This window comes from Spodoptera frugiperda, chromosome 21 (genome assembly GCF_023101765.2).
Source record: "Spodoptera frugiperda isolate SF20-4 chromosome 21, AGI-APGP_CSIRO_Sfru_2.0, whole genome shotgun sequence".
NCBI classification, from domain to species: Eukaryota; Metazoa; Arthropoda; class Insecta; order Lepidoptera; family Noctuidae; genus Spodoptera; species Spodoptera frugiperda.
This window is the reverse complement of record NC_064232.1, coordinates 2,006,293-2,032,948: the sequence shown is the minus strand read 5'-3', so window position 1 is coordinate 2,032,948 and position 26,656 is coordinate 2,006,293. Positions and strand designations below refer to the sequence as shown.

The window sequence follows — 26,656 nt, the reverse complement described above, 5'->3', positions numbered from 1 at the left end:
ATCGAGAGGCGAGAACGGACATGGCGTTGAAAATTGATTTTTGGATAGGGCTTTCTGTATGATTTTTTTTGTTTTTTTAGATATCGTGGGGTATGGTGGCTAGGTTCAAGAATTATTGGGAATTTAAAAGAAAATCTAGCCCGGAAGGGGTAGGCAGAGAAGACACACTAATATTGTCTTTAAGACGCCCGCTGCCATGCATGAGAGTGCGGGTTTGAAACCTACCAACGGAAAGTACCAATGTGACTTTTTCCGAGTTATACGTACTTTCTGAGATTATTTAAATACCACTAACAAACGGTGAAGGAAAACATTTGTGAGGGAACCTGGGCCTATAATTTCTAATTATGAGTTTGAAATCGCCAACCCGCGTTGAGCAAACGTGGTGATTAATGCTCAAGCCTCCGTGTGAGAAGAAGCCTTTAGTCGACAGTGGTCACTGTCGATTCGTAGCAGCAGTAGCCACTTATGGCTGTTGAGTGTTGATGTGGTTTAACTGTAGTTAAATATCTCGTTTTTAATGAAACTTTTTTTGTTTCATTTTTACAATACTTTCGATCATGTCAGCTGTCCCTAATGTGGTGTCACCGTATTGATTGTACAGTTATTAAATAGTCATTACCTTCGTAGGGGTCATATATAATTGGTTCATGTTTAAAAAAATAAGTACTGGTGAAAAAAGTGATGGTAGATAATGTTTTAAATTATAATTATTAGTAGTTTTGATCGTGTTTTTTATCAACAGCCCGTGGCAGGCCGTTTGCCATAATCTCCACACATGGTTGGCGGGTTGAAGATCGCAATTTATGAAACCTTCAAAAGGCGTCTAGCTTTTTGGGAAAAAAGACTAGGGAATGTGGGATTTTTCCTTACTAAAACCAACCAACCCTGGTGACCACCTTCAGCCTCGAAAGGGGCATCGAGTCCTCTAATTAGACCTGCATCGGAGACCCTACGCTGCAACGCCTGTTACGGCACATCCCTAGGGAGACATGTATCTCCCACAAGTCTCCCTGAGCAAGTTACACGGCAGCACACACATTGCGTCATTTGATGAATACATGCACTCGTCAAAAAAGATAGGCAGACCGCAGACTTAACGTAGCCGCTTCGTGAACAGTTTTTATTATTACTAAGCAAGATGCAAGCAATTCTCATTTGTAGGCCGTCGTCTGTGAGGGATGCATGTATTTTGATCCGGAGCTGCGGACAAAGTAACAGGTTACCGGGGCTCCGGCTCGAAAAGCAGGAGTAGGAACGGGGTGGTCTTTAGTCAGTAAGAGTCTGACCCAATGCGGGAGAAATCATTAGATGAATTTCCACCCTCAAAAATGTAAATTGAAAGCATTTATTGTCCATTATTTATTTATTTATTGTCTAAAACGACTTATCTATTTTATTTTACATTACAACGTCAGGTCGGTGCTGAAAATCAGCGCCGCGTTTTAGCTGATTACTGGCCTTTTTGTGCCGTGTATACTTTTTTTTAGCAATTATTTATGTTAATTATTTTTGTAATCGGTGCAAATAAACTGTTTTTCTTTCTTTCATTTATTGAATGACGCAACGTGGACAATCACCCTGAGGTTTGTCGATAGTCCTCTAGCAACGTGACCAAAGCAACAAATGCCAATAAATTATCTTACACAATTTAATATCGTTTACCTTCTCCGGACTGAAGATTGCAATAAGGGACGCTTCCAATATAAATTAGGGAATAGCCCCTGCCCCGCCAGCCCCTGTATATTTCTGTGCGTGATACTATGCCACTAATGATATATGTAATTATGTGCACACTAGCTTTCCGTATACGGTTTCTCCTGAGTGAAATTATAACTAGTTATACCAAAAATTATATAATTATAAATGCAGTAAGTAATAAAGTAAGCTGACTTGATAACTCTTGATCTCTTTCGACTAGTGTTCTAGGTTCGAAAAGCAGGAGTAGGAACGTGATGGTTTTTACTCAGTAAGAATCTGACACTCTTTTCTTCACTGAAAAGATTTTTTGTGACTTTCCCCTCTTAAAAAAACGCCCTTTATGAAACAAAGTGAAACTTTTAAACCACAATGTGCTGCAATCTCCAATCCTCTAACTAGCAAAGGAAAATTTATGGTAATTATTGTTAATTTCCCGATCAATTTTGATCACGGTGACCAGTCTATCTAACTGATTACCCCACTACGCAGAAGATACCTATTATGGTGCACAAGTCTGGCGCTGTTTGCACAGGTGCACTCTCTGTTCACTCACTCTCTGAACCCGATGGGACAGCAAACCGACAACAGACAGGTCAGGTGCAGAACCACGGCTTTACATCCTTTCAGTGGCACGGGGGTGAAACACCACCGAACTTCCTGACTCCTGGCTAATCATGGTTTTTTTTCTCAGAGAATCCCATTAATCCTTCATAATTAGATTTAGAGGAGGCAAATAGTTCAGAAGTGTACTGTCAGTTCCTGATTAAACTTTTGATTTGACATTTCAATTAGGTACGGTACCATCTACAACCACACATTTATCAACTACCGAAAACCGAAAGTTTTCATCGTTTACCATCTATATTCTTAATCATTACACCAAAACCAAAAAGTAAGTTAAGAATGTAGCTCTACTCAAATGTGCCAGTGACGTCACGAATGCGGTACCATCAATAACAACTCGCCAAACTTAACATCAACTGTAATTTTATGACCTCAAGGTAGTTTTTCGTTCGGCACGCAACTTACATAACTCGAAGACGGGTCGGTTACCCATTTTATGTGTCGATATAATATTTGGCAATGTGTATTAAGAAGTCCTGTTTGTTGGTATGTCTGTCTGTTATCTATAGAAAAGTTTTTTTTATATCTTTAATCACCTTTATATAAGATTTAGATTAGATTAAAGTGCATATTATGGTACGTAATGCCACTGTACAATGTACACCCATTTTCGTGTGTATGTAGACTCTTCGAAAAACCGAAATTAGCTTAGCAATATAATATAGAAAAGTTTTATTGGATAATAAAGGATGTTTTTTTTTTAATATCTGGGCAAACAAGTAAACTAATCACCCGATAATAAGCAATTAACACCGTTTTACACACCCTGAACACCAGAGGAGTTACGAGCGCGTTGCCGGTCTCCGGGGAATACCTTCTAAATATGGATCAAAGCTGCAGATAGAAATGCCTTTTTTGAGGAGGGATAATTATCCCCTTGCCTTGGGTGAGGCTCTTACTGATTAAACCACCCCGTTCCTACACCTGCTTCTCGAGTCGGAACCCCAGTAAACCCGCTAGGTAGTCCGCAGCTTCGGATCAGGGATTGAAATGTCTAGTGTTGAAATAATGAGTATAAAACATGAACCTATATTACCTTATTTCAATAATACTGAAAGCTGATCCCGTTGAACAGCCTTAATCCTAAACCAAAATCTTGCAGAAATTAGTACACGTTTTCCGCAAACTAAATAAGAAACCTTGTAGATTTTTCTCCAAGTATACAACGCAATAATTCGCAAACACATCCTGGCCCCAGTCACTAGTATGTTTCGCGTGACAGCTGCCAGTTATATCCACGAACAGGGCTCCCCACTTATTTATTCACAAGTGTCGGTATTCCGTACGTACGGACAAACAATGTCATTTTACTTATATCGTATACTAGTGAGCTTTAGTTCGTAGTGGTGTGTGTTTCTGGTAAAAATAAAGTCAGCTGTACCGATAATAAGCCTTCTGCATATAATTATGTTATAATCGTCAAGCAATACGCTTTTTTCTTGAAGGTTTGAAGGTCGTTTCGGTTCGGGAATACTGCCGAAGACAGCTCATTCCACAGTTTTGCTGTGCGAGGCCGAAAATTTGCGGAAGCTATTCTATTTTCTGATGCAACCTGAAGTTTTTAAACTACATGGCAAGTCTTATGTAGAGTGCTTCAGAACTGCCTTCTCGGTCTATTTGATGTAAATAATTTTCACTTTGACTTTGAGAGAAGGTTCTGTAGTGTATGAATATTACGGGTTATATTACTATGTTAAACTGGGCCAACGAGGCAGCCTGCTGGGCAAGGGGTTTCGGGTTCGATTCCCGGGTCGGGCAAGTATTACTGGGCTTTTTTCGGTTTTTCGAAAATTTCTCAGTAGTAGCACGGAGTCTGGAAATGTGCCCGGTATATGGCAATAGGCTCACCACCTATTACATGGGACTTACAACATAAATTGTGAAAAGTGGGTGTACACAGTGGCATTACGTGTCATAATGTGCACGTCTGCCTACCCCTTCAGGGATTAAAGGCGTGACGATATGTATGTATGTATTACTATGTTAACATGGCTGACTAGCGGGTTTACCGGGGCTCCGACTCGAAGGGCAGGAGTAGGAACGGGATGGTTTTAGTCAGTAAGAGCCTGACACTCACTCTCGCCTCGCCTAAGGCGGGAGAAGTTATTGGATGATTATCCACCCTTAAATTAAACCTCTGGAGAAAAATGGAGATAGTTAATACATCAAGGAAGACCATATAACATGTTTTATCCCAGAACTCATCCCCTAAGGTGTTAAAAGGCTAGTGGGAAGCGAAAATCATACGCATCAACAGATCAATTCTTGCATGGAAACCCAACAAGCCGGAGTTATTTCCGTCCGATCGCAAATGGCAATATGGAGGCTTGGATATACGTACAATGGAATGGCCAATAACCATGTTGATATTGAGATGGAAGAACTGCCGTTGACTGTTGATTCTTGGGTTCTGTACTCAGTATAATAAGGATGACAGGATATGAAAATTAAAATTCTATTTAGTCCGTCAGTTAGAAGTTTATAGTTTACTATGCAGTAGCAGCTTGAAGCAATCGATCATCATCCGCCTAAAAGTGGCCACTACTGCCCAAAGGCAGGCTCACACGGCTCACACGGAGAACGTTTGAGCATTAATCACCACGCTTGCTTAACACGGGTTGGTGATTTCAAACTTTTAATTAGAAATTATAAGCCCAGGTTTCCTCACGATGTTTTCCATCATCGTTTGTCAGTGATGTGGTGGTTAGAATAAGAATTCTCAAGAAGTCCGCAGTGTCTACAATTAGTATTCATAGGTTATACAACTTATAGACCATCTAACATCACGCTAAAACATTTAGAGACCAAGCAAGAACGGAGTATAAAATACAGGTGATGCCTATTATACCGGCCGCGCTAACATTTCTCGGGAAAACGTCATCGAAAGCCGAAACAGACTTGTGTCAGAAATCGAGACTTCTTTGCAGAGAATCTCAGATTGGGGTGAACTTAATCTGGTCCAGTTTAACCCTACTAAGACACAGGTCTGCGTGTTTACCGCTAAGAAACTACCGTTGGTCGTCTCACCTCAGTTTCAAAGTACCCCTCTGACTGCCTCAGCCGGTATTGGAATACTTGGCATCAACATTTCGAGCGACGTCCAGTTCCGTGGTCATCTGGAGGATAAGGCTAAATTAGCCTCGAAAAAGCTTGGTGTGCTCAACAGATCGAGGCAGTATTTCACTCCAGCCCATCGCCTGCTTCTATATAAGGCGCAAGTTCGGCCCCATATGGAATACTGCTCTCATCTTTGGGCGGGGGCACCCCAGTACCAGCTTCATCCTCTGGACCGCGTTCAGCGGCGTGCGGTTCGGATTGTTGAGTGTCAGGAAGTTTCAAACCGACTTGACACTTTGGCAATGCGTAGAGATGTAGCTTCGTTGTGCATTTTCTATCGCTTATACCACGGGGAGTGCTCTGAGGAATTGTTTGGTCTTATTCCTGCCGCTTCTTTTCGCCATCGACCCACACGACAGCATTTCCATCCCCACCATATAGATGGTTGGAAGGCCACAACTGTGCGCTTCTCGCGCAACTTTTTGCCTCGCACAGCAAAACTGTGGAATGAGCTGTCGTCGGCGGTATTTCCGAACCGATACGACCTTCAAACCTTCAAGAAAAGAGCATACACCTTTTTAAAAAACAAAGGCCGGCAACGCACCTGTGACTCCTCTGGTGTTGCGGGTGTCCATGGGCGGCGCTGATCGCTTACCATCAGGTGACTCGTTTGCTCGTTTGCCTCCTATTCCATAAAAAAAAAAAAAAAAAAAAAAAAATGTATGTCAAAATAATGATATTTATTACAGTTCGGTTCGGGAACCCGTGGCTGGTACGAACGGTAACGACTGCATGTGTGTATATTCTATCTACATGTATGTGAACATTTTATTGGTATTGTATTTGTATTGTATTCCGAGGTTCCGGATTGCTATTTTTGGTTGCCGTAACTTAGGTATAGGTTGAGGTTACGTAAGACTTGTAAGGGCGGCGATACACGGCCGGCTTCAAGCAGTCAGGATCGACTGCGAATATGTCGTGGTGGCCCGGAGGTATAAGATGCCTGCTCCTCATGGAGCAAGTACCAATGTGACTTTTTCCGAGTTATCAGTACCTACTTTCTAAGATTATTTAGAAACCACTGACAGACAGTGAAGAAAAATATCGTGAGGAAAACTTAATTTCTGATTATAAGTTTGGAATCGCCAACCCGCATTGCGCAAGTGTGGTGATTAATGATGAAGCCCATCTTCTCTTTGTGAGAAGAGGTTTTGGTCAGCAGTGGCTACTCACACATTGAAGTTTGAATAAAACATCACGCTACAATCAAAAGAAGCCAAGCAGCTACTGAAACAGTGCGAGAATAGTTACTAAAAGTAAATTATGACCAAATAATTACCTCACTGAACAAAACAATTCCATTACCAATAAAACGTTCTTAATTACACAGTTAACATTTAGAAAAAATACAATAAATAGGACAAAAGGTTCTGCCTGAAATATGAACGCCTATTGTCCATTAGTACCTGAAGTTTAAGCTTGATTTATGAAACTGTCATTATGTAAGGCATTTTTTTCCAGAAGTGATATTATTATTATTTATTTATTAACCGACCTCAAAAAAGAAGGAGTATAGGTTTTCTATTTGACCTGTATGTATGTATGTTTGTGCGCGATTATCCTACGTTTAGTTGAATTGAGTTAGATGGGGTTTTCAGTCATTGGGTAACAAACATACACACAAACTATTCACATTACAAATGTTATTATAGCTTGTTTTATGGCTTAAGCCGGTAAACGAGCAGATGGATCACCTGATGGTAAGCAATCGCCGCCGTCCATGGACATCTACAACATTAGAGGCGATACAATTGCTTTGTTGGCCTTTTTGGGGTAAGGAATTTAAGAGTTGTTTGGGAATAGGGGATTGGGAAGATTGGGAAGGAGGGTAATTGGGCCTCCGGTAACCTCACCCACACAACGAAACACAACGCAAGCGTTGTTTCAGTGTATGAGGCCGTGGTATCACTCCGGTCAAGCCGGCCCATTCACGCCGAAGCATGGCTCTCTCACACTTAAATCACAAAAAACGAACAACAAATATTCCGTCTATAATGTTGGTTCGCCATTCACCACCACATATTCAAATACAAAACTGCCCAAAATCTTAATAATTTACACCTCCAACAATGTATCAAGAGAAAGACTCCCATTCTTTACAAATCCTTCCACGAAAATTGACTGGATGCCATACTCATAAATATCCATACACCGACATTACTAACAAATACATCTTGATACCAACGTAAGGAATAAAAATGGAAGCTGAATACTGCAGTCTTCTTGGATTTATGAACAAAAGAAAATGTATTTTAAAGCAGTGCTTCCCAAATGTTGGTCCGTAAAAGACAAAAAATGGTCCGCGAATTGAAATATAACTAGTGGTCGCCTAGTGGTCGAAATTCGACCATATACGATTTATTTTACAATACCACTTAACATACGTTGAAGGATAATCTAGACACACGGCAGTGTGTCCGCTCTAGACACACGGCAGTGTATCCGCCAAGTTCGAGCAAAAAAACCGACACACCGGCCGTGGGTTATATTACACGAACCATTTCGGGCCAAGTTCGACCCACCTATAACTCAAAATCTATTTTATCTACGCATATGAAATTTCTAGTATCTATCGAGATCTACTTACTTATCTAAAATACAAAATTTCATTAATGTACCTATTGTAGATCTTGAGATATTGACGTCAGAAAATCGCTATTTTTACTATACACTCACTGACTGACTCACTCACTCACTCATCAAAAACCTAGACCACTTCCAATAGTCGTATTGACTTGAAATTTGGCATGGAGGTAGGTCTTTAGGTCAAGGTAAAGGAAAAAATCTGAAAATGGCCAAGTGTGAGTTGGTTTTAAAAATAATGAAGGTGTAAATTCATACCCCTAAGGAACTAAAACAAAAAAATTATCTATATCTTCCAATGGTCGTACCGACCTAAAATTCGTTACGAAGGTTTGTATTTAGTCAAAGTAAAGTAAAATAAGAAAAAAAGAAAATAAACCTTACAAAAATAAATGAAATCCCACCCAAAACATAAATGTGAAAGGATGCCAAGTTCGATAATATTGGAATGCTTCGCCTATAAAAGAAGTGAGATCTAAATAAGTACCAAGTTCCATACACAGACCTCAGTTAAAAATGATATAACTTGGCAAGTTTTAATAGAAAATTATATACTTGACTCATTGCGTTTAGTAGGTTTATAACAAAGTGTGTGAAACCTTGCCAACTTGTTATATCATTTTTAACTGAGGTCTGTGTATGGAACTTGGTACTTATTTAGATCTCACTTCTTTTATAGGCGAAGCATTCCAATATTATCGAACTTGGCATCCTTTCACATTTATGTTTTGGGTGGGATTTTTGTTTAACGAATTGCTATTAGTTTTGTAAAATTCAAATTAATATTATTATATTCCGGCGCATCATGAACAGGAAAACTCTATTTATATGAGACGTGAGAATATCATCGCAATGTCTGACAATTTTGACGTTTTGTCAAATACTATGTAATGTTTTATTTATTGATTTAATGTACTTTATAAGAATTATTTTTGAAAAATATTAGCGTGCTGGACTTCTCCTACACATAAACTATAAGTGTACCAAATTTTATGTTCGTAAAAAGGGGTCCAAAGTTTTTGCATCACGTATTAAAATATAGATTACACAAGACTACAACATCTCTGACCAATAAATACCACCAGTTAATTTGATGGAATGGAGCTATACAACCTACATAGCTCCGTCCCTCTTGCACTGCTCAGTGATCGACCATTCTGACACAATTATAATAGCAGACTAAGGCCCCAGGTTGTCTGTACGCTCGTTTGCCGGCTTATACCATAAAAAAATTGGTGGTAGCCAAACCCATCAACAGCAACGTAGCATAGCATATCGTTCCATACTCTCTATGTACCTTCTGATCCGCTGATCTGGAGGTCATTGGAAGAGGCTTGTGTACAGCAGTGTCTTGTAGCTGATATGACAATGACTCTCTGCCTACCCCAAAGGAACAAAAACCATGATATGCAACATAATTGACACGCAATATAATTTCTATGTCAATCTAGAAGTTAAAGAAAAAAAAAACATATCCTTGACAAATTTTCAATACTCAAATACTTTATTGCTTTCCACATGTAAGACTTAGGTGGTAAACTTAACTATGACACAATGTGGACCCTGTCGGGCACAACAATACTATGTTTTAAATGGATATCGTTAACTGGTTCAGTTCTTTCTTATTATATTTGCGAGGTCCCAGGAGAGGTGGAAGAAAATGTGTTTCTGTACTCGATACCCGGCGTCGGGTTGACCTTGGCGACACAAACTTCGTAATAATAAAGATGCTGCTAGCGAAAATAATGTAATATGACTTTTGTTTTTCGATGAGGTAGACATAGACAGAAGTAGCATTGTTTCTGATTTTCACTATTCATTAGATATTAGTAATACCTTTTGGATAATAAGGTAGATCACTGATTTTTATTTTAGTGTCCGTCTTGTAGATTATTTTAAAATACATGTATTTGCATACACGTATTTGTTTTTCTTACGGAAACAAATACTTTCGAAGATATTTTGATTGGAAATGTCGCGTGACATCGTTTATAGGTACGTTTTATACACAGAAAACCGACGTAAAACAACGCTTTCGTTGTGTTGTGTGAATGAGGTTACCGGAGGCCCAATTACCCCCTTTCCCAATCCCCGATTCCTCAATAACCCTTAAATTCCTAACCCCTAAAAGGCCGGTAACGCACTTGTAACGCCTCTACTGTTTCGGTTGTCTATAGGCGATGGCAATTGCTTACTATTAGGTGGTCTGTCTCAACTCACAAGTCATCATCTAAAGTCCTTAAAAACCTACCCATAGATTTTTTACTTATAACACATTCGCACAAACAAATAATAATCACACACATAAACAAATTATTCCTCTCTGTTACATATTTCATGCTATCTGTGGCAAGTCAGCCACTTATAAGGGTGTAAACAATTTTATAATCTTCTTTTGTTTTATGAAATACTAGCGACCCGCCCCAGCTTCGCATGGGTGCAATGGTTATATTATACCTGTATTATACATAAAAACCTTCCTCATGAGTTACTCTATCTATTAAAAAAACCGCATCAAAATCCGTTGCGTAGTTTTAAAGATTTAAGCGTTCATAGGGACATACAACATGACAGAAAAAGCGACTTTGTTTTATACTATGTAGTGATATTCAGTGTGCTTCTGACTATTTGTTTAATTTACATGCAAAATAATTTCAACAGTATATGTTGAAAATATATAACACCCTCAAAAACGCAGCAAGTATCAAAACCCGCAGTTCACTACACGAGTATATTGACAAATCGTTTTCCCGGCCGCGCTCCTTCGGTGGTGCGAATTCGGTCACATCCACTGGCCGCAACGTGCCGCCTAAATAATATTAGCTGTCCATTATTATTGGCTACGCTTTTGTTTTTCTCACTCATTTTATTTCATAGAAAGAGAGAGTGGAAGAGATGTATGTTTGTTACGTTATAGGGCTTATAAAATAGCATACATATACACATAGCATATAGCATACACAAATGGTAAAAAATGGGTGTAAGTACATTGTATATCGGTATTAAGTGTCGTAATGTGCATCTCTGCCTACCCTTTCGGGGATTAAAGGCGTGACGTTGCATACACATACATATGTACATACATAACTTCACGCCTGTTTCCAATGGAGGTTTTTACAGACAATGGAACGCCAATTGCTACGATTCTTACATACCACTTTGCTACATCAACAGTCATCATTCATCAATATTTTCATACATGCTCGTCGGTTACGGGGCTCCGGCTCGAAAAACAGGAGTAGGAACGGGCTGATTTTTAGTCAGTTAGAGTCTGACACTCCCTCTCGCCTCGCCCAACGTGGGAGATGTCATTAGATTGATTTTCTCCTTATAAAAAAGGGTGTAGTGTTATTAATTAAACTGAATAAATTTTCCAACGACGATAGATCCGAGCATCGAATCTTAGTCCTTTTACTCGACAGTCGCACTTACAACAACTCGACCAATCAAATAAAGACTTCCCTTCGTCTCACACCTAAACCACACCTTTATTGTAACACAGTTAAGGTTCAAAATCCCCTGACAGAATAATCTTTTAACGAGGAACTGTGGAATTGTTTGAAGTACCAATATTATTGAGCTGATGATCGAAGGGGCCGGGCAGACATCATTTATCATATTAAACAACGAGGTTAAGTGTATGCTGTATGGGAACTGTACTGATTTGATAAATTGACAGCTTCTAATATTGTTGTTTGTTTTATTACCGTACCTACAGGGACTATAGTCCGCACAATATAAGAAGTCAACTCTAACAGTTGTCATCTAGATCGGTTGCTGCTTATGACCAATTTCTAAGTCATATCATAATATAAAATAACCGATTTTTAAGAATATTTTAATTCTTCGATTATTTCGTCTATTTAAATGCATTTATACGTATAATATTTATATAAAAATAAATGTATTGCTTACAAATAAAAAGTATGTATCCCATAACTGCAGACTATATAGCGGGTTACCGAGTCTCCGGGTTAAAGAGCAGGTGTAAGCACGGGGTGGTTTTTAGTCAGTAAAAGTATGACATTCTCGCCTCAGCCAAGCCTGGAGAAGTCTTCCCTTAAAAAAAGTTTATGCCGCAGATTTATAGATACATACAGATAGTGTGTATAAAAATTATATGTACAACCAGTAATGAATTGTTTAGAAACGCAATAACTTATGGAGTTATTGCGTTTCTAACCCACATAACGAATCATACCCAATATCACATTTAACCACCCACCCCATCAAAAAAAGAACTATCCTCTCATACTCTCAGCATATTCCAATTTTTGCGAAAGCAACAAACTGTGTCCATTTTTTAAACACAAGCCTTTTTGGCCTCATGGGGCCCAAGTACAAGGCCTTTCCATTTATATGGGAGTGGCCTGGACTCAGGGGACCACCTTTGGCCCTGGAACCTTGACAACGACTGTTTTTACAGTTTCTGGCTACAAGATTGCGTTAAAATTTTTGTATAACGACATACTTGTGAGTACCCGCGAGTTTGCTTGGGTTTTCGAAAATAGGGATGATGACGGGGTATGGAAATTAAAAGGCTATTTATTTAATCCGTCATTTAGGTAATCTATACTTATAATATTATAAAGCTGAAGAGTTTGTTTGTTTGTTTGTTTGAACGCGTTACTTCAGTAACTTCTGGTCCGATTTGAATAATTATTTTTGTGTTGGGTAGTGCTTTTATTGAGGAAGACTATAAAACATCACGCTATGATTATTAGGAGCCAAGCAAAGCGGGTGAAACCGCGCAGAAGTAGCTAGTGAAATATAATAAAATAAATGCCTTTTTGTTACAATAGAGGAAGAGTCCCATAATATTTTTATAATAGCCATCGTGAGACATACTAAATTAACTAAAAATCACGGTTTACTCACGTATTATTTAATGGAGAAAAGCTCTACTAGTTTCGAGTCACAGGGGGACTCTCATCATGAGCAACGTGGGCAGCCGGCAACGTAATTTTAACGCCGCCCATGAACACCTCTGATGTTTCGGGTGTTCATGGGCGGCGGCGATTGCTTACCATCAGGTGATCCGTCTGCTCGTTTACCGGCTTATATCATACAAAACTGCCTCGTTGGTCGAGTGGTCGCAAGTGCGACTGCCGAACAAAGGGTCTCGGGTTCGATTCCCGGGTCGGGCAAAGTATTACTAGGCTTTTTTCGAATTTTCGAAAATTTCTCGGTAGTAGCACGGAGTCTGGAATTCTGTCCAGGATATGGCAATAGGCTCACCCCCTATTACATGGGACTTATAACACAAATGGTGAAAAGTGGGTGTACATTGTATAGCGGCATTACGTGCCGTAATGTGCACCTCTGCCTACCCCTTCGGAGATAAAAGGCGTGACGTTGTATCATAAAAAACCGATATACTTACTATCCGAGAATCAAAACTAAGACCCCAAACTTCGAAGCCTTTATCCCAACCTCTGTTCTAAACCAACAATCACATTTTAAAAGGCAACGCCCTCATCATCACAGGTAATTAAAATACAAGCTAAAATATTACCTACCCCCAACAGTTAAAGTACAAAATTGAATGACAAAGAGTAAGTCTGCATTTTATAGGCAGGCAGATGCGTGATCTTAATACGTATCGTAACAGCAACTGTTGCTAATTCTATTGCTATTAGTTGCAATGTCTTAGCAATTTGAGACAACGTTTTGAATGACATCAGAATTGTGACATTTGACATTTAATGTTTAGGGTTTTTGTTACTTAATTGTTTCAAAAGAAAATTCTACAGGCTGTCTGTACACTGGAGCGGAGCGTAGTAGCGGATTGAAGATACGGAGAAATATTAACCAATAGGATTGCTCAAAATCTGACCGCTAAACAGGGGGCCTACTTCGATTCTCGAATCCGAACTTTCGTTTAATTTTCGGCCGTAGGTACTATTGATTTACTCATAGAATTACTTGAAATAACGTCTTATTTTTAATTTCATATCAAAAGTTATTTATTTATCTTCACTAGTGGTCGCCTAGTGGTCGAAATTCGACCATATACGATTTAATTTACAATACCATTTAACATACGTTCAAGGATAATTTTTATTTAACGAATTGCTATTAGTTTTGTAAAATTCAAATTAATATATTCCGGCGCATCATGAACAGGAAAACTCTATTCATATAAGACGTGAGAATATCATCGCAATGTCTGTCGATTTTGACGTTTTGTCAAATACGATCAGATACTATGCATGGTAGTGTGTGTAATGTTTTATTTATTGATTTAATGTACTCAACTTCTACACATAAGTGTACCAAATTTTATGCTCCTACGTCCGCGCAATTTTCGTAAAAAGGGGTCCAAAGTTTTTGCATCACGTATTAATATATAGATTTCATTCGTTCATTTTTGTTCACGAAAGTACTCAATAAATAGAATTGTAGTATACAATCTGCGTAGTTTCGTTCGAAACTTCATTTTTCGTTGAATTAGAGTAGGCCCCCAGAAGCGGAGATATTGTTGTCCGCTTGTTGGGTGCTTTTCCACCAGAGATGTGCTGTGCACATAGCTTAGCACTGGTGGAAACGGACTCATGTAAGCTATGTTTTTTATATAGAAACTAGCGGACCCGACAGACGTTGTCCTGTCTACACGTCTTTAATTTGAAAATTTGTCGGATCCAATGTAAAACATTCCAAAATCAACAACTACTAATAAATTAAAAATTAATTAAAAAATCATTGCCCAGCGGACAAAATTGTGAATCTAAACCATTCTCAGATCCCCTTGAACACATACAAAAAATTTCATCAAAATCGGTCCAGTCGTTTAAGAGAAGTTCAGTGACATACACACTTACAGAAGAATAATATATATAAAGATATGCGTGCTATGGATGGCTTCCTTACTATCGATAGATTGCATACTCGAGCTGCGCATCTTCCTCGCACAGCTACATAGCTTAGTATTAGTGGAAACAAGTGAATGATCAGGTTTTAACTGGCAGATTGTCTGACAATTCCATTTTAACACATTGAACACCGTGGTAGTCACCGGTGACCGACGTTAGCGAAGGATTTGCCTTCAACAGTTTTCTATTGGCAGTCAAAGACTTAAATGAGTAATAAATCAAGTTTACTAGTGACTCTCCCAACCTCAAAACATCACGCAAAACAATAAGGAATTACTCCTATTACTCCTAATTACCCACAATGTAGTAAATAAAATACAAACACTAATCCCGTCCACAATTACTTGCAATCCCTGTATTATTGTTGTGTTTATTAAATTAAACGACTTGATGTGAGATGACTTGTATTTTACATTATATTACAATGTTAATTATTTTATATATAAGTAGGTGCGACTGCACTCGACACACGTAAGAATGACAGTGGTCGTTGACCTCAGACCATAGTGACGGGGTAATGACATGAACGAATGATACTAAATTAGTGATGTAACATCCCCCTTCTTAAATTAAAAAATTAATCTATTTCATCGATTAACCTTTGTGTTGGTCTCACAACACGACCTGACTTAGTTTTGTACAATTGTGGGAATTTTGGATTCTCCGGCTCCTGTCTGTCACCCTCATCTCTCCCCTGCGAAGAATTGGACCTCATAGGAGTGGGGTTGTCACTGCCATTACAATATTTATGCCTTAAGTGTACCCTATTTCTCCTATACCTGACTTTATTTATATCTTCTACAATGTATGACCTATTATCTGGACATCTTTCCTTCACAGTGGCATGTTCCCAATGACTCTTAGGATTTCTCTTAAAATATACATGATCATTTGGTTGTAACATAGACAATGGTTTAGTATTCCTATTATAATACTTTGACTTATTTAAATTATTTTTGACAACAGACTTTTCATATTCTTTAAATCTTACAACCTTTGGCTTTAACCTTTTATATGACACTGGTATGTTATCTCTTAAAGTTCTAGACATTAACAATTGAGCGGGTGACGACAGATTATTCTTAGGTGTGTTTCTATAATGCAATAATGCTATGTATGGATCTGATCCATTTTCCTTACATTTTCTTAGCATATTTTTGACAATTTTGACTGAGCTTTCTGCTTGACCATTTGACTGTGAATGATATGGGCTAGTGACTACATGTTCTATGTCCCATTCATTTAGAAAATTTTTAAATTCTACTGACTGAAATTGTGGACCACCATCAGACACTAAAGATAATGGTATCCCATGACGTGCAAAAATTGACTTTAAATGTGTGATTACATTGCTTGAACGACTGTCTTTGTTTAACAAAGCAATTTCTATAAATTTTGAGTAGTAATCAGTGACAATTAGATAAGTTAAATTATCAAAATACATTAAATCTATACCGACTTGTTGCCATGGATACTTACAAATTTCAAAATTTTGTAGTGGTTCCTTTTGGTTACATGGTTTGAATTTAGCACATATTAAACATTGTTCTACTATGTTTTTTATATCTGTAGACATATTTGGCCAATATAAAGATTCTCTAGCTAATTTCAAACATTTATTTATACCTTGGTGACCTTTATGTATTTTATCTAACATTTCTTTGTACATTGACTTAGGAACAATTAATTTTGAACCTTTAAATATTAAATCTTTAATTACATGAATTTCAGCTTGAATATTCCAATATGGTTTTAATAATGGACTTACATTGTTTTTATTTTTAGGCCATCCTTCATAATAATATTTCTTTAACAATTGCAAACTTTCATCTTTCTTAGTTTCCTGACTTAATTTTGTGCTATATTCTTTACTAATTGCTAGATTTGAATACATTAAATTTACATGACATGACATTTCAGACTCATTTTCAGGTACATAATTTTCCTGAATAGCTGCTCTAGATAAAGTATCTGATATATACATTTCTTTACCAGGTACATGTATGACTTCTAAATCATATTTTTGCAAGGTTAACATCATACGTTGTAATCTTGCAGGTACATCATGAAGTGGTTTTTTAAATAAATAGACTAATGGTTTATGATCAGTATGTACTGTTACTTTATGACCATAGACGTATTGGTGAAACTTTTCACAACCAAATTGTATTGCTAACAATTCTTTCTCAATTTGAGCATATCTTTCCTGGGTTATGGTGAGAGTTTTAGAACTATATGCAATAGGTTTATTATTTTGCAAAATTACTGCACCTAATGCTGACTTTGACGAATCGACTGACAAGACTAATGGAATTTGTGGATTGTAATGAGCTAAGACTGGTGATCTTGTGATCTCCTCTTTCAAAATTTTAAGACATTTCTCATGATTCTCATCCCAAATCCAGACTGAATCTTTTTTCAAAAGATTTCTTAATATTTGAGTTTTTTCTGACAAATTCTTAATGAATGGACCTAGGTAATTAATCATACCTAATATTCTTTGCAACTCTTTGACATTGGTTGGTGTGGGCATCTCGAGTATTGCTTTGACTTTCTCTTGATCAACCCTAGCACCATCTTTATTAAATACATAACCAAGAAAACATACCTCTGACACTAGAAATTTACATTTCGACTTGTTAAATTTTAAATTAACTTGACGTGCTCTTTGCATAACTTTATGTAGTCGTTCATTATGAACCGACTCATTAGGACCATGTACTAAAATATCATCAATGAAAATTAAAACTCCTTCCAAATCACCGAACAAATTCATCATAATTCTTTGAAATATTTCAGACGAAGCACTTATGCCATAAGGCAATCTTAAGTACCTGTATCTACCAAATGGTGTTTGGAAAGTACACAGATCTGAACTATATTCATCTAACTTTATCATCCAGAAACCTGAGAAAGCGTCTAGATGCGTAAAACATGCAGCACCTTTTAACTGTGACCGTATCTCATCTATAGACTTTAACGGATAATGTTCTCTCATTATACAATTATTTAAGTTTCTAGGATCTAAGCATATTCTTAATTGACCTGAACTTTTGACAGTGACTACCACAGAATTTACCCATTCAGTTGGTTTTGTGACTTTTTGTATGACTTGCATTTGCTCCATGCGATCCAATTCCTCGCGCAGTTTTCCTTGCAACGCAAACGGAACTTTCCTTGGCGGATCGATACACGGAACTGCACCAGGCTTGAGTTTCAGATGACAGACTGGGGGTAGACATCCAAGACCCTTAAACAAATCATCATATTGTGTAAGAATTTGTTTACAAAAATCTTGTTTTGTGACGGAAAATACACGTTTTATTATACCTAATTTTTCGCAAGTGGGAAGACCTAAGACAGTTGGACAGAGTATATTTGCTACAATGAACACTATATTTTCACAAATATTTCTATTTTCTATGTTTAAATTACATTTTAAATTTACTTTGCCTAGAATTGGAATGTTATTGCCACCAAATCCTGTGACATTTACATGACATTGATCAATTTGTGACTTTGACAGATTAAGAAATTTGAAGTTTTTGACAGATATGACGTTTACATCTGCGCCTGAGTCTATGACACAATTTATTTTTCGGTTACCCACATGTAAGTTTATTTTCCATGAACTACCTGAATAATGATTTTCTGAAACTGAATTACCCTTGACATGACTAATTTGTTGATTTAAATTATTTAGATGAGATGCTACGTTTGGTATATTTGAATGCACTATGTGATTATTTGACTGACAATGATGTGACTTCTTAGTGTACTTGTGGTGATTAATGTTTTGGAAGTGTGTATTATGTGACTTATTGACGGACTGACTGTTCTTATTGGATTTATTATAGTTAACATGTCCTTGACCTAGACTATGACTGTTTTTATTGTTATTTATTGTCTTACGACTGACGGACGGACTTTTATTAGTGTAGCAATGATAATGATGCGCATTAAAGTGAGCACTTTGACTATTCTTATTTTGACTTATTTGACTTATATGACTATTTTTATTAAGACTTTGACTTGTAAGACTGTTTTTATTATGACATATTTGACTTGTATGACTGGTGTGTGAGTGCAATTTGACTGGTGCTTGACTATATGACTGACTTTTTGACTGTTTTTGTGGCTGACTGTATGACTGTTTATGTAAATGACTAAGATGATTATGACTCGACTGACTGTTTAAAATTCCTACAAAATAATTATCATTTTGTATTGACTTGGAAGTAAACGAATACAACTGTCTGACTTGTTTATTCTTATAGCAAAACTTAGCATAATGACCAAATGAGTTACATGACCTGCATTGTACTCCGATCGCTGGGCACTTCGTTCGATGAGACTGCCCACAGCGACCACACGTTGATGCTGACTGCCTCATCGGACTGGGAGACTTCCACGTGGCCCGATGTGGCGTTTGACTTGAAGCACGCTGTCGACAGACTCGTCGACCGCCGCTCCTTTGACGCAGTTGCATCACCTTCTCGCCGTCTTCGACGATGGACTTGTTTATCATCTTGTCTGCATCCTGCTGTGCGACAATTAGGGTTTTCGCCAACTCTCGCATCCTCTCATATGTGAGGTTGGGCTCTTGCAACAGCCTTTGACGGATGTGTGACAGATCCATGTGCAGGTTGGCGATGAAAATATCCCGGATCATGGATTCGCGCAGGGTTCCAAACTCACAATCCTGGCTCTTTATCTCCAGATCGGTGATGAAATCGTCGATGCTCTCGGATTGAGCTTGCCTCCTTGTAAAAAACATGTACCTGCACATGGTAAGATTTTTCCGTGGCTCAAAGTACAGGTCGAATTTCTCCTTGACGTCCTCTATTTTGGCTTCATCCAGGCTGATGTTAAAGGTATTGAAGATTTCGAGACCTTTAGGGCCAATACTGTGAAGCAGAATGGCCACCTTCCGCTTCTCCTCCGACCTGTCTAGACCTGATGCCAGCATATACAGCTCCAGTCGCTGCCACCATTTCCTCCACGCCTCCGCGTTGTTCGCGGTTGCCTCCGACGACAACTTAAGACACTCCAGACCGGCCACACGGCACCTCGTGTCGCCGACGTCTTCGGTAGACATTTTGTTTTTTTTTAATTTTTCGTTAACAAACGAATCTTCTTTATTTCGTTGTTAATCCCACTTCTGACACCATGTATTATTGTTGTGTTTATTAAATTAAACGACTTGATGTGAGATGACTTGTATTTTACATTATTTTACAATATTGATTATTTAATATATAAGTAGGTGCGACTGCACTCGACACACGTAAGAATGACAGTGGTCGTTGACCTCAGACCATAGTGACGGGGTAATGACATGAACGAATGATACTAAATTAGTGATGTAACAATCCCTACATGTGTTGCTAAGTGTTGCCAACTGTTGCTAAAATTGACATTGTTAAAGTGCCCGTTAACATTAATAGTTATTTAGGGAACGTTGGTGTGGTAACACTGAACGCGATGGTGGCGCCCTCTCCGTTTTTATGTTAGGTTATCATTAAGTTACTTTTTATTTATTGATATGCTTAAATAGACTAGATAATAGGTACTAACGCGGGCGCCGAACGTCTCGATGCTAACAGCTGATCATGCGAAAGCAAGCGCGCGAAATTTTGTTGTTTTGTTATTGTGATAAAAATTAAACTAATGAGTAAAAAAATTAGTAAACATAACCCTCCTTCTGTCGCAGTCGGGTAAAAAGTACTTCTTTGGGAAACTTGTTTGTAATCATGAGTACTATCACGTGTTTAAATAGCCTTCACTTATTATAAGAAACATAAAAAAATAGGAAAATTATTACTAAAAACCAACGACTTTTCGGTTGTCCGGATTTCCAAAAGCTTCTTTGACCAGTGTTCAGTAACATACCTGAAACAAAAGAAATAGACAATTAATACAGAAAATATTTTAAGAAAACTTAATAGGAATTCAGTGTCATTTATTTCCATAAATATCAGCTTTTTTTTGATGGGGAAAAATCATACAATGACTTCTCCCGCCCTGAGCGAGGCGGGAGGGAGTGTCAGACTCTTACTGACTAAAAACCACCCCGTTCCTTCTCCTGCTTTTCGAGCCGGAGCCCCGGTAAACCCGCTAGGTAATCCGCAGCTCCGGATAAACATCAGCTGGAATACGTCCGTGTGTTGGTATTAGATAAGCTCCGAAACTGCTGGACCGATTTAAAAAGTTCATTCGCCAATGGAGTTTACTTTTCAAGGAGTAACATAGGCTACAATTTTAATACTGATATTCCAAAACGGGTTCGACACCAACTCGAGAGAAATTTACGAATATCCACTTTATTATGGAATAGGTGGCAATTGAGCAGACGAGTCACCTGATAGTATGCGACGCCAGCGCCGCCCATTTCACGTGCAATTTCTATTAATTCATCCATTCTTAGAAAACTAGTAGTTAATATTAATGTTACAAGGAAAAGCATTTAAAACATCGTCAAAACTTTGACCGATTTCACGGAACAGAATAGTTTAAAAACCTATTTTTAGTTATCGAGGCGTGTTGTATGCAAATTCAGAGCAGCACTTAGTTTCCATTCTTTTAAAAACTTAGAACTACTTTATACAACAGCTCATGTAGTGTAGATGTCCAGTCAACAAGGATGTAGCGAGGTTGACTGTCCAGGCGACACACGTACTTAGGTATCGTCATGAGCTAATGTTCACATGTAAACAGCAGCTCTTGTAGTGTAGATGTCCAGTCAACAAAGATGTAGCGAGGTTGACTGTCCAGGCGACACACGTACTTAGGTATCGTCATGAGCTAATGTTCACATGTAAACAGCAGCTCTTGTAGTGTAGATGTCCAGTCAACAAAGATGTAGCGAGGTTGACTGTCCAGGCGACACACGTACTTAGGTATCGTCATGAGCTAATGTAAATAGCAGCTCGTGTAGTGTAGATGTCCAGTCAACAAGGATGTAGCGAGGTTGACTGTCCAGGCGACACACGTACTTAGGTATCGTCATGAGCTAATGTTCACATGTAAACAGCAGCTCATGTAGTGTAGATGTCCAGTCAACAGGGATGTAGCGAGGTTGACTGTCCAGGCGACACACGTACTTAGGTATCGTCATGAGCTAATGTTCACATGTAAACAGCAGCTCATGTAGTGTAGATGTCCAGTCAACAAGGATGTAGCGATGTTGACTGGCCGCCAAATTTGCATTATTTTGTGAAAATTGATAGTTTTTTTTATGGTATAAGTCGGCAAACGAGCCGACAGATAACGAGTAGGTAGACCCAAAAACTAGAAGCATTACAAGTGCCTTACCGGCCTTTTGGGGGTTAGGAATTTAAGGGTTGTTGGGGAATCGGGGATTGGGAAGGGGTGTAATTAGACCTCCGGTAACCTCACTCACACAACGAAACACAACGCAAGCGTTGTTTCACGTCGGTTTTTGGTAAGGCCGTGGTATCACTCCGGTCGAGCCGACCCATTCGTGCCGAAGCGTGGCTCTCCCACACTTTCTCACTTTATAAAAGAAACTGTTTACAGTCAAAACAAAAGGGCACGTCAATACAAAACTCAGGAAAGTAACAAACTAGTTTCAAGTCAAGTAAACTCCGTGACATAACTGTAGGAAAGTTAAAAATGATAAGTTATCGTACAAGTTTGAGTTAAGTTAGAGGAGAGAAGTCAAGTTTATGCGAATGTTAGTAGTTTTTGTCGCTTTACACGTATTGTTTGTCTAAGTTGAGTTTAAGTAATGTGAAGATAGAGTTTCTGAGATGGCGGGGACTTGTGTGACTGTCTAGGAGATGCATTCTCAAGTGAATAAGTGTTTCGTTTGATATTTTTATTTGTGATGTGTTCCTTGTAGGTGTGCGTGAAGAGTTAAGATGTTCCTACATGTGATATCTCAATGTCGTTTACTTTAAAATTATTTATGTTATAAGCCGGTAAACGTGTAGGCGGATTACCTGATGGTAAGCAATCGCCGCCGCCCATGGACATCCAAAACACAAGAGGCGTTACAAGTGCGTTGCCGGCTTTTTGGGGTTAGGAATTTAAGGGTTGTTGGGAACAGACGATAGGAAAGATTGGTAATTGAGCCTCTGGTAATCTCCGAAAGACAACAAAGTCAAAGCTGTAATACCAACTGACTTGATGCTTATTGTGTCAGAATGTATGTTGCCGTGCCCTAACCGGGTTTCATGTTATCTAATATCTATGTACCTAGACCTACACATAAATGCAACAATTTATTTGAAATTGCTATTGAAGTTTTTTTCAATTTTAACTTTTTCCTTAACCCATTAAAAGAACCCAAAACCTTGAGCCGTATAACTCAAGCTATCATCCTACATCAACAAAAACCAACCACATACTTCTAATTGTATACTTTTTTTACCCTAAAGTTGTTTAAAACAGCAATCAGGAACAGCTCACCTGGGAACGAACCCGCACTAGGTAACAGTGGTTCTCCAGTCCTGAGAGACGACCTTCAACCTGACCGCCCACTCGACTTCTTATTACGAAGGAGTTTGGTACAAGTTACAAAAAACTGCTATAAGATATAAAAAAAAAAACTAGCAACCCGCCCCAATAGTACCTACAATAGTGATATATTATGCTTGTATTATTTATACATATAAACTTTCCTCTTGAATCACTCTATCTATTAAAAAAACCGCATCAAAATCCGTTGCGTTGTTTTAAAGATACAAAGGGACATAGGGACAGAGAAAGCGACTTTGTTTTATACTATGTAGTGATATATAATGCCCTTTTTTTACACAGAACGAAACAGGGAAGAATTATTAGACTAATATTGTAAATGTAAAAAATTGTTTGTTTGTTGATAAACATTCAATCCGTCAATTACGCTGAAACTACTGGACGGATTTTGATGAAATTTGGTATACAGACTGGGTATGAGCTGATTTGCGTGATACTATTATCCTACGGGAAAGCAGGCAAAGCCGCTATTGAAACTATAGTGTTGCGTGTCGGAGCTGCGGACTACCTAGCGGGTTTACCGGGGCTTCGGCTCGAAAAGCAGAAGTAGGAATGGGATGGTTTTTAGTCAGTAAGAGTCTGACACTCCCTCTCGCCTCGCCCAAGGCGGGAGAAGTTATTGGATGATTTTCTCATGGATCTGTTGCTTACACTCAGGTGATCCGTCTGATTGGCTTGCCTCCCGTTTTTATAATATAGTGCGTGTTCTTATTCAGAACATAGGTAAATATATGTTTTTTATATCATATCATCACGCATGTTTTTTATCCTTTTTTATCCGCTAAGAAGTAGGCAGAGGTGTACATTATAGCTCATAATAACACTGTACAAAGTACTTTTCACAAATTATGTTGTAAGTCCCACGTAATAGGGAGTGAGCCTATTGCCATATACTGGGCACATTTCTAGACTCCGTGTTACTAATAAGATATTCTCGAAAATCAAATCATAAATAAACATATAATTATTACGTAACTCTCCGCTCTCGCTCGTACCTTGCTCCCCAAACTACCTTATAAATATATTAGGACAATACCATCCGTATTCTTGTCACAGGAGTCGACATTAGTTCTACATTAGTATGTGCCCAGTGGACCGAACCGTTCATTCTTCAGCCCGGGACAAATGACCGACTTGTGGTTATATTTACTATTTATTTTATGTCGACTCTATATGGTTTTGTACGCGGTTTTGTTCGGATATTTTTATGAAATAGAGCAGTACCTTATTACCTGATGGCAAGCAATCGCCGCCGCCCATGGACACTTGAAACACCAGAGCTTGCAGAGGCGTTACAAATGCGTTGCCGGCTTTTGGGGGGTTAAGAATAGAAGGGTTGCTGGGAATGGGAAGATTGGAAAGGGGGGTAATTGGGCCTTCGGTAACCTCACTAACACAACGCAAGCGTTGTTTCACGTCGGTTTTCTGTGAGGCCGTGGTATCACTCCGGCCCAGCCGACCCATTCGTGCTGAAGCATGGCTCTCCCACACTTTTAGTGGTTGTCGTTGCTTCTCAATATATTTACCAGCATTCTATACAAATTGGACACATTCACAGTACTAAGTTTAGGGAAGTTCTAAATAGGAAATTCTCGGAAGATCTAGAATTAGATAGTTACTAATTGGTACTGTTCTATTGAACCGCAATTAGATAGCTAGGAAATATAGATGACTTTAGGGTGCTACCGCAGATAGTCTTAGGGTTTTACTCAGTTATCGTAATATCCATTAGATATAACGTGCACGGTACACATACACAATGTCATACCCAGACTTTATAAAACTCTAAACTCAATGACTTCTTAACTTTTCTTTTTTATGTTAAAATGGGCCGACGTTTGGCCGCTATCTCGCCTGGTGGTAAGTGATGATGAGGTCTACGAATGAGCACGTCTGCCCATAAGCAACCTATTCACTCAGGCTTTGAAGACACCCAGGTTATACCCATCAGGAAACACAGACTCCGGCAAGGAGTTCCACTCCCTAGCAGTCCGCACAAGGAAGCTTGAAGCGAAGCGCTTCGTGCGAGTGGGTGGGATATCTACCATGAAACGGTGACGCCTCGCCGATTGTCTTGTGGTTCGATGATGGAAAGGACTAGGAGGAATCAAGTTGTGCAATTCCCCCGCACACTCTCCGAAATGTATCCGGTAAAAAACGGAAAGGCTTGCAACCTTGCGCCTGTGTTCAAGGCTTGACACAAATAGACCTTCGCATAGCTCTGAAATAGCGATCAACGGCAACGTCACGCCTTTTACCCCTGAAGGGGTAGGCAGAAGTGCACATTACGGCACGTAATGCCGCTGTATAATGTACAACCACTTTTCACTTGCGCTCATTGTGTCATTTGTGTTATAAGTCCCATGTAATATGGGCCATATACTGTGCACAATTCCAGACTCCGTGCTACTATTGAGAAAATTTCGAAAAACCGAAAAACGCCCAGTAATACTTTACCGACCCGAGATCCCTTGCTTGGCAGTCGCACTTGCGACCACTCGACCAACGAGGCAGTCACATAGCGACTACTCAACAGACTAAAATAATAGTACTTGACAAATATCCAACCATCTATCTATCCAGCCGACCGCATCCATCCCCATACATACTCGTACATTTGTCGTCCAAAACAAAACGCCACTTATTTACTAGACACGTCGCGTGTGTCATTTGTCTAGCACCTGGCGTTCCTAACGCCATCTCTTGGTAAACGCTGGGACTTCTTGCAGCAGCAGTAGTAGTTTCACTAAATTATTATAGGTTAATAAGAAGGATTTTTTGTTGCAATACTGGAATTTGTGCCAAGTTAGACAACGAAACTAACTAGGAATGTGATATCTATACTCATTTCATCAAAATCCGTTCAGTAGTTTTAGCTTGATTAACGGACAAACATCCGAACAAACAAACTTTCACATTTATAATGTTAGTGTGATAGAGTTATTTTCAAAGTTCTCGTATGCCGATCCCAAACTAGTGAGGAAACGATTAGAAAAATAAATAGTACTCGTATTAAATGGTGAAATCTTGGCTACACAATAGGGTAGATGACTAATTTTTATTTTAATGTCCATCTTGTAAATTCCCCATCATCATCCCTATTTCTATTGTTAATTTTTTTACTGAGTTATTTCCAAGCTTATTGGGATTTGAAGGAGTAGGAAGAGATTGTGTTCAATATTATCAATAGTCTCTACTAATATAGATATTGAAGTAGGGCAGATATCTTAGACTACATATGATCATAGTCCGAACAA

The 26,656-nt window shown here is 38.6% G+C and overlaps 2 protein-coding genes across 3 annotated transcripts in view; both read right to left on the bottom strand.

The window, feature by feature from the left end:
• The window catches only part of LOC118280315 (uncharacterized), a 227,547-nt gene that overhangs the window by 48,229 nt on the left and 152,662 nt on the right, over positions 1-26,656 (bottom strand). The gene's annotated exons all lie outside the window — the stretch shown is intronic.
• On the bottom strand, positions 17,848-20,270 carry LOC118264851 (hybrid signal transduction histidine kinase A-like). Its single transcript, XM_035577511.2, has 2 exons — positions 18,228-20,270; positions 17,848-18,147 (listed from the first exon to the last, which is right to left on the bottom strand). Exons 1-2 carry the CDS (start codon positions 19,993-19,995, stop codon positions 17,981-17,983), a joined length of 1,935 nt encoding a protein of 644 aa, XP_035433404.2. The 5' UTR covers positions 19,996-20,270; the 3' UTR covers positions 17,848-17,980.

Bases quoted from the DNA above. Each gene is read 5' to 3' on its own strand.
- LOC118264851 (XM_035577511.2), bottom strand. From the start codon at position 19,995: ATGTCTACCGAAGACGTCGGCGACACGAGGTGCCGTGTGGCCGGTCTG. The intron at 18,148-18,227 runs GTATAATAAAAC...GATTTGTTTAAG, and splicing joins TCCCACTTGCGAAAAATTAG to GGTCTTGGATGTCTACCCCC.